This window comes from Oryctolagus cuniculus, chromosome 12 (genome assembly GCF_051225735.1).
Source record: "Oryctolagus cuniculus isolate XC-2025 breed Fujian yellow rabbit chromosome 12, ASM5122573v1, whole genome shotgun sequence".
NCBI lineage: Eukaryota > Metazoa > Chordata > Mammalia > Lagomorpha > Leporidae > Oryctolagus > Oryctolagus cuniculus.
This window is the reverse complement of record NC_142878.1, coordinates 71086557-71104056: the sequence shown is the minus strand read 5'-3', so window position 1 is coordinate 71104056 and position 17500 is coordinate 71086557. Positions and strand designations below refer to the sequence as shown.

Genomic DNA, 17500 nt, shown 5'->3' with positions numbered 1-17500 from the left:
CGGCCATACCAAAGCTTAAAAGCCAGGAACTCCATCTGGGCTTCCCAAGTGGGTGACAAATACTTAGGCTATCTTTCACTGCTTTCCCAGGTACATTAGCAGGGAGGTGCATCATTACCTTTAACTTTTAAAGGAAATGTACACCTTGTCTGGCTGAAGTTTGATTATTGTCCCTCATCTAAGATGTTTTAATGTAGCCATAACTTATTTGAATATTGTTAATAACTTAAATATTTTATACCACATTGTTCAAATGCAAAAAATATTTTAAGTATGTTAAAGTTAATTACTTTTTCTATAACTATTTTTTGATTTACCCAATGCATTTGGCTTTCAATAATATTACATATTTAATTATATTCAAAAATTTACCATTTGTTTTTAAAAAATGCACTCCTACCTATTTTGAGTGTCATTTGTAGCTACCTATACTTTTTGCACATAAATGATTTTAATTTTTTTGTAGGGAGAAGAATTTTTAAAGTTCATTAAGAAATACATGCTTACTTTTTTTGATTTTTTTTTTGACAGGTAGAGTGGACAGTGAGAGAGAGACACACACAGAGAAAGGTCTTCCTTTTGCCATTGGTTCACCCTCCAATAGCCACCACGGCCAGCGCACTATGGCCGGCTCATTGTGCTGATCTGAAGCCAGGAGCCAGGTGCTTCTCCTGGTCTCCCATGCGGGTGCAGGGCCCAAGCACTTGGGCCATCCTCCACTGCACTCCCGGGCCATAGCAGAGGGCTGGCCTGGAAGAGGGGCAACTGGACAGAATCCGGTGCCCCGACTGGGACTAGAACCCAGTGTGCCAGCGCCGCAGGCAGAGGATTAGCCTATTGAGCCACGGCGTCGGCCCCATGCTTATTTTCTACAAATACAACTTTTTACTCAAAATAGATATTTATAGAAGTTCATTTCTATAAACTCAAGGAACCCACTTAAAATTTCTGCTACAAATTAATGGTTTGTGATCTCATTCAAAGATGTGTTTTTGTGAGTGAATGAATGAGAGAGAGAGAGAGAGAGAGATCTTCCAACCTACTGATTCACTCTCCAAATGGCCACAACAGTCAGGTCTGGGTTGGACTAAAGCCAGCAGCCAAGAACCCAATCTTGGTCTCCATATGGGTGGCAAGTGCCCAAGTACTACTGGGCCATTTTTAGTTGCTTTTGTAGGTGTGTTAGCAGGAAGCTGGATCTGAAGCAGAGTGACTGGTACTTGAACTGGCATTTTGATATGGGATGCTGGCATCACAAGAAGTGAATTAACTTGCTGTACTACAATGCTGCCCTCCCCCTTCATTTTAAGATTTATTTATTCATTTACATGATCTCGTTCGAAGTTTTGCAACTAATTATTGAGTGGCTTACAGCCATTCTGTCAGTTTACCCTTTCTTCTTTCTTGGAATTCTTCCTCTAGGTCATTTTTACCATCTGATATCAGAAAGAGTATCAGCTAATGCCAAATGTGCTGAAATAGGATTAGAGAGTATAGTAATAGGATGATTAGATTTGATTAGAAAATGACTGTGTGGGATTTTGTCAACAGTGAAGAAATTATCTAAGTGAGTGGACTTAAGTGAATTGAACATGATGACACTTCAGTGTAGATAATGATCTAATGCTGGTCTATTTGATGAGTCCCATTGGAAACGAGATTTTATGTTTTGCTGGTAAACTTTTCTGCAAAGAAAAATGAACTAAAGGTTTCAGTTCACAGTGATCTATTTAAGTGAAGTTTTATTTAATTGGTTTTAATTTTACTGCCTATAAGCCTTAAATTGTTTCATTTAAAGTGTGCTTCAAGCCCTCTGCTATATTTATGGTTGGATCTAATGAGTAGAACAGGGTACCTTGGGTACAGTTCCATGAATGTGTGAACCATAACCACAGTACTGTGTATAGGAATTGGCCAAAGTTATTTTACATGGATAAAGAAACAGAGAAACAAAAGCAGCAATTTTTTTTCTGCTACAATGTGTGCTTTGGTAATGTGAATCAGTGAATACCTAATTGGCAAAAGAGATGTCAACAGAATATGGAACTCAATCGTCTTATTTATGATTTTCCCCAATACCTTAATGTTATGACTACCAACTAAAAGCAACTGAACTTTCTAAGTCTGCTAACAAAGCTGAATGGAGTAAGCTGTGGAGGAATGGAATACTATACATAACACGCATTTACTCCTTTCCCATCTTCTCTGAATCTGACCACATGCTCTGTCTTGAAAATGCATACTGTACAATTCTCCCTGATGCTTGTTTATTTACCCTTTGGACAGAATTCAACCTTTCCTTATATTTTCCCATCATTATTTGTTATCTAAAACAAATCTGTAAAGTTTAAAATATATTGTGCTACATACTTTAAATTGTATTTTTAAACGCCTTTTTGTTAGTTTGTAAATATTTTTATAGTGCTGTTGTGATGTGGTACAAGTTTGACACTAGTTTTTTCCAATGATATTATCATTTCCCCTAAATATTGCAAGTTTTAAAAAATTCAATAGGTTATGCTTTTTACAACAGTTTTAACTGGGCCTTAGAGAAGTCAAGCAAAGGTGGGTGTTGTTGCACAGCAGGTTAAGGTCCTGCTTGAGGCACCCACATCCCTTATCAGAGTGCCTGGATGCTAGCCTCTTCTCTGCTTCCAATCCAGGTTCCTGCTCATGCACACTATGAGGGCCATGAGATTATGGCTTAAGTACTTGGGTCACTGCCACCCATGTGGGACATACAGATAGAGATTCTGGCTTCTGGCTTTGGCTTGTCCAGCCCTGACAGTTGTAGGCATTTGGAGAGCAAACCAGCATATGGAAAATCTACCTGTTTTTCTGCCTTTCAAATAATAAACAAATAAACAAACAACTTTTTTAAAAAGGAAAGTCAAGGGGCCAGCAATGTGGCGTAGCAGGTAGAGCCATTGCCTGCAAAACTAGCATCCCATATTGATGCTGATCATGTCCTGTTTGCTCCACTTATGATCAACTCCCTGCTAAAGGCCTGGGAAAAGCAGCAGAAGAGGCCCAAAAGAATTTAGGCCCCTGCCACCTATGTGGGAGACCTGGATGAAGCTCCCAGCTCCTGGCTTCTGTCTGGCCCAGTTCTGGCTGTAGTGGCCATCTGTGGAGTGAATGGGAAGATGGAAGACCTCTTTCTGTCTTTCCCTCTGTCTCTGTAACTCTGACTTTCAAATAAATATATCTTGGGGCCCTGCACCGTGGCTCACTTGGTTAATCCTCTGCCTGCAGCGCCGAAATCCCATATGGGAGTTGGGTTCTAGTCCGGGTTGCTCCTCTTCCAGTCCATCTCTCTGCAATGGCCCAGGAGGGCAGTGGAGGATGGCCCAAGTACTTGGGCCCCTGCACCCTCATGGGAGACCAGGAGGAAGCACCTGGCTCCCGGCTTCGGATTGGCACAGCACCGGCCATGGCGGCCATTAGGGAGTGAACCAACGGAAGGAAGACTTTTCTCTCTGTCTCTCTCTCTGTCTATAATTCTGTCAAATAAACAATAAAAAAAGAATAACATTCAAGATGATGAAGCTGAGTTAATTTTAATAAATAAATAAATCTTAAAAAACAAAAGGAAAATCAAGCAGCATTGAGCATTTGGTGTAGTGATTAAGACATGCTTGGGTCTGGCTGTTGCGGCCATTTGGGAAGTGAACCAGTGGATGGAAGACCTCTCTCTGTCTCTGCCTCTGCCTCTCTGTAACTCTGCTTTTCAAATAAATAAATAAAATTAAAGAAAAAGATATGCTTGGGATATCTACAACCCATATCAGAATACCTGGGTTTAAGGTCTAGCTCTGCTTTCAATTCTAGCCTCTCACATGGGATACCTTGTTTGTGTTCTCATTTCTTGGCTTTAGCCTAACAGTCCTGGCTGTTGTGGTCTTTTGGGGAGTGAACCAGCAGACAAGAGATCTCTGTCTCTCTGCCTTTCAAATAATGAAATATAAATAAATGAAATTTAAAAATGAATATAAATGAACATAAATCAATGAGCAAATTCAAATTAACAATGAGTCAAACAGTATACAGAAGATTCCCATATACCCCCTTCACTCACAATTTCTTCTATTATTAACCCCTTGCATTAGTGTGGTACCTTTGTTAACAACCAATAAACCAATGCTGACAAGTTATTATTAAGTAAAGTTCATAGCTTTTATTAAAGTTCACTAGAGTTCCTTCTCTGTATTGGTCAGTTCTAGGGGTTTCAACAAATGTATAATATATACCATTATTTTATCAAACGGAATAGTTCCACATCTCTGAATATCCCTATTTCATCTCTCTCCACATCCAATCATGAAACTCTGGAAACCATTGCTCTTTTTGTTGTCTTTATAGTTTTATATTTTCCAGACAATATGCATACAGTCATGCAGACTCTGCTGCTTTTTCAGATTGGGTCTTTTTACTGCATAGCATGCATTTAATATCTCCCCATGACCTTTTCATGTCTTGATAGCTCATTTCTTTTTAACACTCAATAATATTCCATTTGTTGGTTATACCAGAATATAGTTTTCCATTAACCCATTGAATAATATCTTGGTTGCTTCTAATTCTGGGAATTACAAAGATGCTGTAAACATTTGTGTGTAGGCTTCTGTGTGGACATAAGCTTTGGACACAATTTGGTAACTAAGAACAAATGGCTGGATTGTATGGTAAGATTTGTTTAGCTTGTTTTTTTTTTTTTTTTTTTTTTTTTTTTGACAGGCAGAGTGGACAGTGAGAAAGAGAGTCAGAGAGAAAGGTCTTCCTTTGCCGTTGGTTCACCCTCCAATGGCCGCCGCGGCCGGTGCACCGCGCTGATCCAATGGCAGGAGCCAGGTATTTATCCTGGTCTCCCATGGGGTGTAGGGCCCAAGCACTTGGGCCATCCTCCACTGCACTCCCTGGCCACAGCAGAGAGCTGGCCTGGAAGAGGGGCAACCGGGACAGAATCTGGCGCCCCGACCGGGACTAGAACCTGGTGTGCCGGCGCCGCAGGCGGAAGATTAGCCTAGTGAGCCGTGGCGCTGGCCTTGTTTAGCTTTGTAAGAAACTTCCAAAATAACTCACCTTTGTTCGTTTTTACCAACAATGAATGAGTCCCTGTTGCTCCACATCCTCGTCAGCATTTGGAGTTGTCAGTGTTTTGGATTTATGCTGCTAGGTTTGTAGTAGTGATTCATTTGTGCTTTAATGGATATTTTCAATTTCCTAATGCGTTGTGATATAGATGATCTTTTCATCTGTTTTTTTCTTTTTTTAAAAGATTTATTTATTCATTTGAAAGTCAGAGTTAAACAGAGAGAGGGGAGGCAGAGAGAGAGAGAGAGAGAGATCTTCCATCCGCTGGTTCACTCCCTAATTGGTCGCAACAGCCAGAACTGCGCTGATCCGAAGCCAGGAGCCAGGAGCTTCCTCCAGGTCTCCCATGCTGGTGCAGGGGCCCAAACACTTGGACCATCTTCTACTGCTTTCCCAGGCTATAGCAGAAAGCTGGATCGGAAGTGGAGCAGCTGGGTCTCGAACCGGTGCCCATATGGGATGCCGGTGCTTCAGGCCAGGGTGTTAACCCACTGCGCCACAGCGCTGGCTCCCTCATATGTTTATTTTCACCTTTATATATTCTCTGGTGTCTGTACTAATTTCCCCCCACTTTTTAATTAGTTTATTTTTTAATGTTGAGTTCTAAAAGTTCTTTGTATGTTTTGCATATAAACTCTATTTCAGATATGTGTTTTGTCAAGAATTTATGCTAGTTTGTGACTCGTCTTTCCATTTTCTTAAGTTGCCATTTATTTTTTAAAATATTTATTTATTTATTTGAAAGGCAGAGTTACACAGAAAGAGAAGGAGAGGCAGAGAGAGAGAGAGAGGGAGAGAGAGAGAGAGAGAGAGGAGACAGAAGTCTTCCATCTGCTGGTTCACTCCCTAATTGGCCACAAAGGCCAGAGCTGTGCCGTTCCGAAGCCAGGAGCCAGGAGCTTTCCGCAGGTCTCCCGCGTGGGTGCAGGTGCCCAAGAACTTGGGCCATCTTCCACTGCTTTCCCAGGCTATAGCAGGGAGATGGATCAGAGTGGAGCAGTAGGGACTCAAACCAGTGCCTATATGGGATGCTGGTACTGCAGGCAGTGCTTTACCCGCTACGCCACAGCGCCAGCCCCACCATTTATTTTAATGCATGATTTTGTAGAACATTAGTTTTTATTTTTCATAAAATTGTACACTTTTAAATAAGAAACATCTGTAATCTTTAGATAAGATTGCTAGACCACAACAAGCCAAATAAAACCCACGACTTTCATATTTTAATCAAAGCTAGAGAATGAATGCTTAGCGTGTAGGATACAAAGTCATGTTTTGGCAACTATTGAAGACAGCTGAAAAGGCTAAGAATAGGCCTTAGCTTCCAATATCACTTAAAATTCAGTGGAAAATAAATTTAAATTACTGGCTATTGTTTAAAAGCTCTCTTAAAATATAAAGATTTAAAGTTTATGTAATATTCTGTATTCACAAGTCATTCTTTTGTAACTGTCCCTGGGACATCAGATGATACTCAAAGCAATAGACAGTTGGAAAGAATGAGCTCTGGCTTTTCAGAAAAGATGTTGACACTAATTTTCAGAAATATTAGGTGTCCAGATGCAGAAATTTAGTTTGACATACATGGTTACTTATACATGCCTATATTTGTTCTTTGACTGTGGGACAGTCAGAATACCTACACTCATAATACTACAAATGTAGGCTCCTTAGTGACTTAGAGGATATTACAGAGAAATTGAAATTTGTTAATGGAGTCATAAGAATAATATGTCACGGTGTTTTTGCATAGTTTATCTTATTTATAAGGGCAGGCATTTCTAAATCTATCAGACACAGTGAATGAATGAATTGCTAAAATAAAACATAATCGACCAGGTTTGAACTTCTCCTGAACAGGCCATGTAAATGAAACTTAGGTTACTTCTTGTAAATTGCCTCTGATAATCATAAATGACACTTAAATTGCCTTCTAAAAATAGTGGAAAAGGATTACTTTTAACCAATTCTCTGCCATCCACAACCCCCCATCATAATAGCCAATCATTCTAAAGATTAATCAGCCTCCTCATTTTCTCTTTATAAGTCAGCCTAAAATTTCCATGTCTCTGAACTGCTTCTGATCACTTTCATTTTGAGGTCTTCGTAGTTTGTAAGTTGCCTTTCTGAGTGCATAATAAACTCTAAAATTCTAAATTTGGTCTTATTCTATTTTTGACAAGCTCAATGAACAAATGAATGGAGTAATTCTCTCCTCTGTCTGTGGGTTCCTCTGAGGGCATGCCAAGTGGCTTGGAAACTGTGCCAAACATTGCCTGATGATACTCAGCATCATTCTCACTCTCCTAAGCTTTCTCTCCTTTGAGACAATTCTCAAACTCTGCTGCCAGCAATATTCCAATGTATATTCCACTGATGAGAGGCACGGTTGTGAAAGTTTGGAGGAAGAAGAGAAGAAGAAATCATTTATCTCAGTGGCAGTCACAAGTAACTTCATGGGTATCAGTAACTGGCAGACGGGATGCTATGTCAGTGGCTCCTGGGCGTAAGGAAATCCTGAGACTTACCTTGCAGTTGCAGGTCACAGAGATCATTGGTGGTGGTTGCCTGTGATTCTTGTCCTTCCTAATTTTTCAAATTCTAACAATGGATCCCAGGTGTTTTCTCTCCAACCTCTAAGATTTTGTGCATTAAATCCCTTCCTACATGACACATCCACAGCATTTGACCAAGTCAAAAGGTCTATTTCTTTTCCTGTCTACTAAAAAATTTTAGAAATGAAAATCATGGATATATATATGTTATCAAGTTTATATACATGTTGTAAGGAAAGAGAAGCAGAATAGAGAGGCAACAGAATATGAACTCACAGCCAGAACAAATTTATTCAAGAAAAAAAAGAAGTTCACAGATGTAGCTAACTGCTGATGTGCACACAGAGTGAGCATGAGGCTGAAAGCAAGAATTTGGTTACCAGTTGGATTTACATGGCATAAGCCAGGTAAGTGCCCAGAAGGGGTGGAGTTGAGCTAGCTTTTCAAACTCTGTGGGCCTTCCTCTCTTTGGACTGGTGGTTGGGAAAGAATGCAGAGGGTGGGGAGAAGAGTATAAGGCTTAGAACCCAGCTAGCCTAAGAATGCAGCAGCTACGGAGTCCCCTGGAGGACTGAATGTTTTCTCAAAAAGCCAAAATGGCTCTGAGAACTATGATGTTGCTCCGTCACATATTGCATAAATACACATGTATTTTAGCATATTTAAGCTGTTTGTGAATTGAAATATAATGATATAAGATCACTCCAACCTACCATTCTGTAATACACAGTGCGAAACTGTATCACATATTTGTGATACTCAAAAACCATTGCCTCCAACAAGCTGGGTCTATAAGCTGCCATCAAGAATGGTATATTTCTTGTTGAACAGGGCTATATCAGCATAAGATGATGTAACTTTTGGATTCTGTTTAGTTTCATTAAACTGAGGTAACAGAAATCCAATGGCAATGCTTAAAGGCAATGGAAGTTATTTTTATCCTTAAACAAGAAGTTTGGATATGGGCATCCCAGGGCTTGTTCGATGGCTCTATGAGGTCACCCATGTGTGAGTTTCCTAACTTTCTGATCTGTCTTCTTTAGTTTGTGGTGCTTGTCTTCACATCTGTTGACTCATAGTTTCAAGTTTGATATACCCTACCCTCCGGCCTCATAGGAAGGAAGGAAGGCAAAGAAATTATTGGAAAAGTAGACACTCTTCCAGAATCCCAAAGTATAAGAGTATTACTACTTACAACACATTAAATAGAGTGGTGCATTATGGCCATTCCTAATGTTTTACCCTAACCAAAATTTTTATCTGTCATGCAAAAAGGAAGATTGGATATTGTATAGAAAAATTTAGTGCTCTGCAGCATAAAGCAAAGGAGCAAACAATAATCAAAGCAAATGATGTCTTCAGAAAAGCATTGTTAGTGTTAGTATGACCATAGTGTAGCAGAAACTATTAAGGAAATCAGTCATCTCAACTAAAAATAATGAAGACTTACTTCAGCTGTAATAGAAAGCTCTCCTTGCTCCCACCCCCTGCAGCCCCATAGCAGCAATTTAATCAACATAGAAATTTATTTCTCCTCTTGAAAACAAGTCTGAGGGTAAACATGTCTGGGTTATTATTGTGGCTTCAGGGTGCCATTACAGATCCAGAATTTATTTTCCTGTTTCACTGACCTCAGCAATTAGTTTCCAATAACAAGGTCACTTCATGGCCTCATGGCCCAACATGGTTGCTGTTACTAACAGACATCATTTCTTCATCCCAAGACAACAGCAGGAGGAGGCAGGAAAAGAAAAAAGGGCCATTCTCCCAGCTAAGTCAATTTCTTCTAAGAAAGCACCTACATGGCACACATGAAGTGCTTATATTTTATTGTACAGAACATAGTCACATGTAGCTGCAAGGGAAGCCAGAAAACATGGAGCATTAGTAACAGTTATAGCCACAATTTGACTTTCTGTGACCACAAAAGAAGAGGACGATGAATTGTGTCAATTATTTTCTCTGTCATCACCATTTATAGGATTATCTTCAAATAGGCAAGATAGCAGGTGGGTTGAGTTTTGTAATTTATCATTCAAAGAAACATTTTTCTCTTCTAAATGTTATAAATTGAGAATGATGCTAAAAAGGATAATTAATTAAATTAATATTTGAAATAAAGCAATTATTTTCACTAGTGCTCTTTGAGTTGGAATACCAGACTAAGATAATTTTAAAAAAAATCTTGCCATATGATATCCATGGTTTTGGACAAAGGAAGTCCAATTGATGTAATTTTTAATGAAAAAGAAGTAGGTATGCCAACAGGAAGGAAAGCAGGGCAGACTTCTTGGGAATTTGCTCTTCTGATCTGCCTTTTAAGGGTAAGATTGGGGAAAAGGCAGGATGATACCAGTTAAGGAATTAGAAAGTGGTCAAAAATTCTCAAATAAATATATAGGAATTATAGGAGTCTTTAGTTTTTAAGGAAAAATTATATCCCAATATGGTGTATAAAAATCAGAAGTAAATCTGCTATTGGCCAATGACCTTAGGGTTGTAAGTTGAAAACAAAACAATTATCTAAGGAATTCATGCAAGATCCTTAATATTATCTGAATTACTTGAATAATTGAAGTGAAAGTAGACTTTTTGCTTGGCTTATTCAGATAATTGTCTTAATTCTAAACTTCCTTTCTTTGTGGAGACCTTTCTACAAGATGCGTATTTGGAATACTAAATTTTTGCAAAACAGACTCCTTAAATTAAGCAGAGTGATGGAAGAAAATAGAGATAGAGGTGATAAAGTTGCTAGACTAAGGTTAAACATGTCTATCGACAATAACCAACATCCACATTATCATCACAGAATGAATTTAGAAAAAAAGGGAAACATATAAACTTGAGGTATAACCCATAGTATTTTTAAACTTATAAATTCCCTTTTAAGCTTTGAAAAAGAGAAAACTTTCTTACTTTCTACCATTTAGAGACTTTGTGCCTCCAAATCCAGCCATTTAATTTATAGTTCAGCAAATTTACTTAAAAAATCATACCATATTTCTTGCTTTACTTTATACTGTTGGTCTTTGCTTTTTAGTTCTTAAAAACAAATAGAAAGGATGATGATACACTTAGGGCCACTCCTTAGTCCTCTTCATTTCTTTTCATCTTGAGTAATGAGCCTGGCCCCCAAATTATTTGCCAACCTCTTCTATTGCTGAGTTTGTTATGTGACCAAATTCTGGCCCACTGATGGAAATGCGTGTCTGAGTTCTGGATGAATCTTTCCTTTCTGGATCTAGCGAACTATAATGCCCCGCTCTTCAGTAGCCTTCCTGGGCCACAGGTAAACCTTAGTGATGGAAGCCTCACACTGGGATGGTGAAAGATTAAAGTTGTGGGTATCTGGGCTCATGAATGTGGGGCTACTATACCTTCTCCACAATCTCCCTCTGCATTTCTTTGATTTAAAGGGTGACAGCATTTATCTTGTTTAAGAAATGCGACTTCCAGTTGCTGTTACTAGCTGATGAAGACAATTTCTAAATGATACACACATAATTGAAAGTATTATAGAATTTTTGGCTAACATTTCTAGATATGTGTAAATGATTTCTCTCTTATCTGCTTTAATACACACAGACACACACCAATTTATAAGAAAACTAAGTTGTTATGTGAAGTTTTACTAGCAATGCATTTTGTGCAATTACAAAGGATAACACTTTTGCAGTGAGTAAACTTGAACATTACTTAAGAATTTTTTTAATGTGCATCCATGAATTAAAATAAAAACAGTGGAGAGGAAGAAAAGAAAATATAGAGATGGAATTCAGCAATATATTATTAATAGCCATCTTTCTGTATCTTAGATTTATCTATGGTCAGCACAATATTAATAATAAGAGATAAGAAAGACAAATGATCAATCTACAGAGCAGTCCAGTGGTAAGGATTAATCATCTTCTTCTCTTCCGAAGCTGCCCTAATTCTCTCCTTCTTCTAAGATCCAGCTCTCCTGTGAAACTCTTGCTGATTCCCCAGCAGGAACTACCAGCTCTTGATATATTTATCAAACCGGGACTAAAGTACAGTGTGAGTGAGGCATTCGTCATAGGCACAAAAGTTGAAGGCAGTGCCCAAGAGCTCAGTAATCAAGATAAGTATTTTAATGGAATATTTTAATTGATATACTATGGCATGTGGGCTGGTCTCTTGTGTTTGAAAATCAATTTTTAATTATACTTCACTTTTATCTCTATGATAGTGCTTTTCATAAATGTGTACTCTCCCAACAGGAGTGTACTGAGTTTTGTGTTCCTCGTGTGCCTACTACTCTGTTTTAAGCATAAAGGCCTCTTTAGAAATAATGAATTTTTATTAAAAGATTTTTGCAAGAAGATACTGTAGTGGGGACTGTGAGATTAAGTCTTCATTGTGAAATTCAGTGATAATAAAAGGATAACAGAATGAAGAGTATCACTCTCAGAAAACCACCTAACTTCTCTTTCACTAACAGCCTGCTTGAGCCTTGAGAGAGGGTATTGTGATACCAGGTTATGTTTACACAGCGCTTTGCCCTACACTAAGTGTTTTCTTTTCATCCTCACCTTAATCCTGCAAGATAGCTATTGTTATTCTTATTTATTGTGGAGAGGTTGAGAGATGAAGTGACTTGCCCAGGCAGTTATAGGCAGAAAATTGCAAAACTAGGATTCAAATCCAGATTTTCTCTGCCAAAATCAGATGTTATTTCTGCTACTCCAAACACTGTATCTCAGGTTGACTGAGGAGCAACCATCTAAGCAGCAACTTCAATAGCATTTGTCGTGTTTGTGCAACAGAACAGGTAGAATCCTAGCAAGAGTTTTTTAATTAATTTTTTAAATTAATTTATTTGAAAGGCAGAGTTACAGAGAGGCAGGGAGAAAGGAGAGAGAGAGAGAGTCTTCCATCTGCTGGGTCACTCCCCAATTGGCGAGAGCTGCACTAATCCGAAGCCAGGAGCCAGGGGCTTCCTCCAGTTCTCCCACACAGGGGCAGAGGCCCAAGGACTTGGGCCATCTTCTACTGCTTTCCCAAGCCATAGCAGAGAGCTGGATCAGCCTGCTGCAGCGGGTACTCGAACTGGGCCCATATGGGATGCTTGCACTGCAGGCGGCGGCTTTATCGCTATGCCACAGCGCCGGCCTGCAATAATGTATTAACAAGCATTCCTCATCATGATTAAAATGTGTATGTGCGCTTGATGAAGTAGAGTATCCCCTCAGGGTGGGATGTTTTATGATACTGGGGTGGAGTGGAGGGCAGGAACCTGCATATGGAAATTCCAAAGAACAGGGGGAAAATTTAGGATAGTATACACTACTTTAGTATTAGTTTCTAAATGTAACTGTCACAAATAAGTGCCTGATATTCTGTAAAGCAGGTAAATCTATGTAATGATTTCACGGTCTTTATGAAAAGAAGTATTTGGGAGGAAGGTTTTGAATTTTTTAGCCAAAAGGTTAAATATTTTATTTTATTTATTTGAGAAGTAGAGTTAGACAATGAGAGGAAGAGACAGAGAGAAAGGTCTTCCTTCCATTGGTTCACTCTCCAATTGGCCGCAACGGCTGGAGCTGCACCGATATGGAGCCAGGCGCTTCCTCCTGGTCTCCCATGCGGGTGCAGGCGCCCAAGCACTTGGGCCATCCTCCACTGCCTTCCCGGGCCACAGCAGAGAGCTGGACTGGAAGAGGGACAACCGGGACTAGAACTGGCGCCCATATGGGATGCCAGCGCCGCAGGCGGAGGATTAATTTAGTGCACCGTGGCGCCAGCCCCAGCCCAAAGGTTATTTCAATGTGAAATATCACTTTAGTACTCAGGAGTTGGTTAAGTTTAATGGGTTTCTTTTTCATACTTATAGGCGGAAAAAAAAAAATCTATGCCTCTATTTTAAAACTCCATATGGTAATTATATTTGTTTGAGGGCCTATAAACTCTCTCGCATATACTTTGCAAAGGCATGTAATAAACACAGAACTCCAAACCAAAATGCCTATTATCAGCCATTCTAATAGCTTTCCCACGAAAACTATAGATTCCTCCTATTGATTGCTGTGCAGAGAATTAAAAAAACCAAAAAACTTCAATGTTCTCTTTCTAAGCTGATTGCTGCGTTTCAAAGAAATTTTCAGTTTCAAGAGCAAGCAATCCTCAAAGAAATTCAAAGCCATTCAACTCGGTGAAGTGCGGTCATCAATAACTGTTTACAGAATGTCCACGGGGTGCGTAAGCTTTGAAATGGCCCAGATGCTTTATTTGCATCCAAAGCAGGCTGAAGACTTGCAGGCGTCTTTAGAGATGCAAAGTGTGCCTGCTTCTCTAACTTGGGCTGTCCCTACCTGGGAAGACTGGAACAGTCCCAGTTTCAACGCTGCTGAGATTTCTAACCTCGCTTTGTGAGCGAAGACCCCCACCGGGTGCCCAGCGCCAGGCAGGCTGGTGCTCCGAACCTGGCCCCACCGCGGGTTTCAGGACTGGTCAAATCCTGTCCCGGGCAGGTGCAGGGCCGTTTGCCCCAACCGTGGTCCCGACCCCCTCCTCCAGCCCTCCCCTCCCCTCCCCCACCGCACTCCCACCCCCCGCACCCGGCTCGTACTATCTCCCAGTCGCCCGGGCTCGACCGGTTCTCGCGAGATCCGGGCAACTGAGCGCTCGGGGCCTTTTCAAATCGGGATCCGTTACCGCTTCCCCGGCTGCCGCCATTGTCGCGCTCGGAGCCCCTCAGCGCAGGCGGCCGAGGCGGAGGCAGCGGCGGCGGGATGGCGGATGCCGACAAGGCCGAGGTGGCTGGGGCGGTTGGCGACGACAGCCTGCCCCAGCAGCCCGCGGAGCCGCCGGGCGAGCCCCGGCGAGAACCGCACCCCCCGGAGCCGGAGAAGCAGCAGCCGCCGCACAGCAGCAGCTCCAATGGCGTTAAAATGTATTGTCTTTTCCTCCGGGGGCCGGGCGCGGTGGGGGGCGGGGAGGCGGCCGGGGAGCCGGGGGCCGCGTCGGGCCTCGGTAGGGGACAGCCGCCCCTTGGGCCCCGGCCCGTCCGCGGGCCGTCGGCGGCGCGAGAAGCAGGTGCAGCCGGGACTCTCCCAGGCCTTCCCCGCCCGCCAGGGCTGGGCCGCGCCGCACACTGCCCCGAGAGCCAGGGGTGGGGGGCCGGGGCCCCGCGCCCCTTCCGGATTTCTAGTGCGAGACCTTGGGACAACCCCCACTTCCTTGACTTCAGCTGGGAAACCTTTGAGCAAAGCTTGGCGAATGCCACCTTTTGCAGGAAAATGGTCCCCCTTTTAAAGGCCAGTAGTTAGTGTTCATCACTAGGGAGTATCTAGGGATGACATCATCGGACCTTTCCTCTTAACCACCGAAATCGTATTTGAAAGGAATATCCATCTCGCCGGCCTAATTCCGAGCTTTGCTTATGGTTTTAGTGTTCTGCTCTCGTTTTCTAACGCAGATATTCAGCCCTAAACTGCTAGATCCCGACATGAAGTTTAATAATACGCTGTTCTAGTGAATCCATTGTGTTCCCATGAATTGGCTGGAGGTACTTTAAAAGGGGAGATGTGCAACTGCTTCCCCACCCACCAGGTGATGTTTGTCAGCTGTGCGGACTATTTTTAAAAACCCAGTGAGTGATGGCCCTAAATATGGTGTAAGGGTAAAATAAGATTTTTTTTTTAATTGAGGAAAACCCTACTACTTTGTGAGTGCAGCTATCAGTCATGTCTGTAAAGGATTTGACTCAAATCCATAATCCCTTCCAGTTAGAAGGAAATGTTACGCTCACCTTCCTTGGTGTCATGTGGGGGCATAGGGGAGTCAGGTGTTTATTTTCATAGGCCTCCCCCTTGGGACCTGAAGTTGAAAGTTTGGTAATAACTTAGTGAAAACACTACCCTCTCTCAGTTATGCTCAGAGTAGAAAGCAGTGAATATATGTCACACTAAAATAGGAAGTGCAGATGTGTTTCTGACTTATTTCTCTGGTGTAAAAACGTGTGAAGCAGTGTGGTGAGATATGTGTAGGGGTTGATTGCGATGAAATGAGGTGGTTCTCTTCAGTTTCCATCTGCCCCCTTTGCTCTACAGTGGATTTGAATAGATAGAATCTTCTAGGCAGAATAGAGGTGGCCGGTCCGAGATCAGAACTCGATGGAGTTTGTTCCTGGATGAAAAGTGGTGCACATTAGTAACTGGGAAACCAGGAAGTGAGCAAAGCACTTTCTGTCATGACTGCCAAAATGTTGGCTTTTGGGGATTTGACATTATGAATACAAACTAAAAAACAAAAAACAGTGGAGTGATAAACATAAAAACAGAGCCAATCCTCTGTACTCATATTTGCAGGTTCCACATCTGTGGATTCAGCCATCCTGGGATGGAAAAAGCGATTTCATCAGTACAGGTGTACTGACTTTTTAATAAAGTAACTATTCTTGAACAATACAGTATAACAAGTACTTATGTTGTATTTATCTAGTATTAGGTGTAAGTAATGTAGAGATGATTTAATTATACAGGAGAATGTGCATGGGTTATATGCAAATTGTGCAGTTTAGTATCAGGGACTTGAACATCCTCAGCCTTTTTTTTTTTTTTCGAAGATTTTAATTTATTTGAGAGGTTTAGAGGAGAAGTTACAGACAGTGAAAGGGAGAGACAGAGAGAAAGGTCTTTATTCCTCTGGTTCACTCCCCAAATGGCCGCAATGGCTGGAGCTTCGCCCATCCAAAGCCAGGAGCCAGGAGCTTCTTCCGGTCTCCCACCCAGGTGCAAGGGCCCAAGCACTTGGGCAGTCTCTACTGCTTTCCCAGGCCATAGAGAGCTGGATGGGAAGAGGAGCAGCCGGGACAAGAACTGGCGCCAATATGGGATGCTGGGGCCAGAGGCGGAGGCATAACCCACTAAGCCATAGCACTGACCCCCCTCAGAGTTTTTATCTGTGGAGGTGGAGAGTGGGGCCCTGGAATCAATCAGTATCCCCTGTGGATACTGAATGATGGCTGCTATGTACTATTAGTTCATATCTAAGCATAATTGTGCACCTTCTTCTACCTTTGTCAACAAAATTAGGAGCCTTGAATTAGAGAAGCCCTACTACCCTTGGGTAAGATTAGTGCAATAGAGTTGGTACAGGTTGAGTTGGTATTTAAACTTCTATTTTTTTATTTTTTAGATTTTTAGATATTAAAAATGTCTAATCCCTTTTGAAATCTCATCAAGGGTACAGGAGAAGAGAGAGGTGAGAAAAGAATCCTTATCTAATTTAGGAAGCGAAAAATGTGATGTAGAAAGTAAGAAATGCTGCTAATAACTGTAGATCTTACCATGTTGCTTGTTAACTCGTTTCTCTTCCTATCTTTTTCCCCAGAAGTTGAACAGAGACTCTGGTACTGTCTATTCCGTCAGAATTTGTGATGAGCTACTATGCGTTATGCACACTGTGTAACAGGGAACTTTCAAACCTTTTTGAGCTTTGTGAACCAATAGGAGTAGTTGACAACCCTAACACATAAATTTTGAGTTGATACTGTATGTTTTTAATTGTAGGACTTCTTTGGTGATGATAAAAATGATCAGAAACAATGCCTTAAGATTTATACTGCTAAGTGAAGAGAGTACTGCTTGTCATCAGGATTGAAATGACTTGTGCTAAAGTTAATTCACAGTTACTGAGAACAGAGACCACTATGTCACGTTCATCTGTATGTCTTGCTCAAGGCCTTATATTTTAAAGGTCCAGTAAATGTTTGTTGAAGAAATTTACAAGTGAATTTTTATGGTCATGGAGCTCATATACAGAGAATTTAATTGCCATGTTCATATCATTAGACAAGAAATTAAAGATGTGTTTCTATAAATCTAGTC

At 41.1% G+C, this 17500-nt stretch overlaps 1 protein-coding gene across 4 annotated transcripts in view; it reads left to right on the top strand.

The window, feature by feature from the left end:
• The first annotated feature begins 14269 nt into the window (after positions 1–14269).
• MYEF2 (myelin expression factor 2) overlaps positions 14270–17500 on the top strand; it is a 42775-nt gene continuing 39544 nt past the window's right edge. For all 4 annotated transcript variants that reach the window (XM_089309455.1, XM_089309454.1, XM_002717852.6 and 1 more), the window contains exon 1: positions 14270–14562. In XM_089309455.1, the coding sequence (XP_089165581.1) occupies positions 14402–14562 (161 nt within the window). In that variant the 5' untranslated portion in view covers positions 14270–14401. The remainder of the gene's footprint in view (positions 14563–17500) is intronic.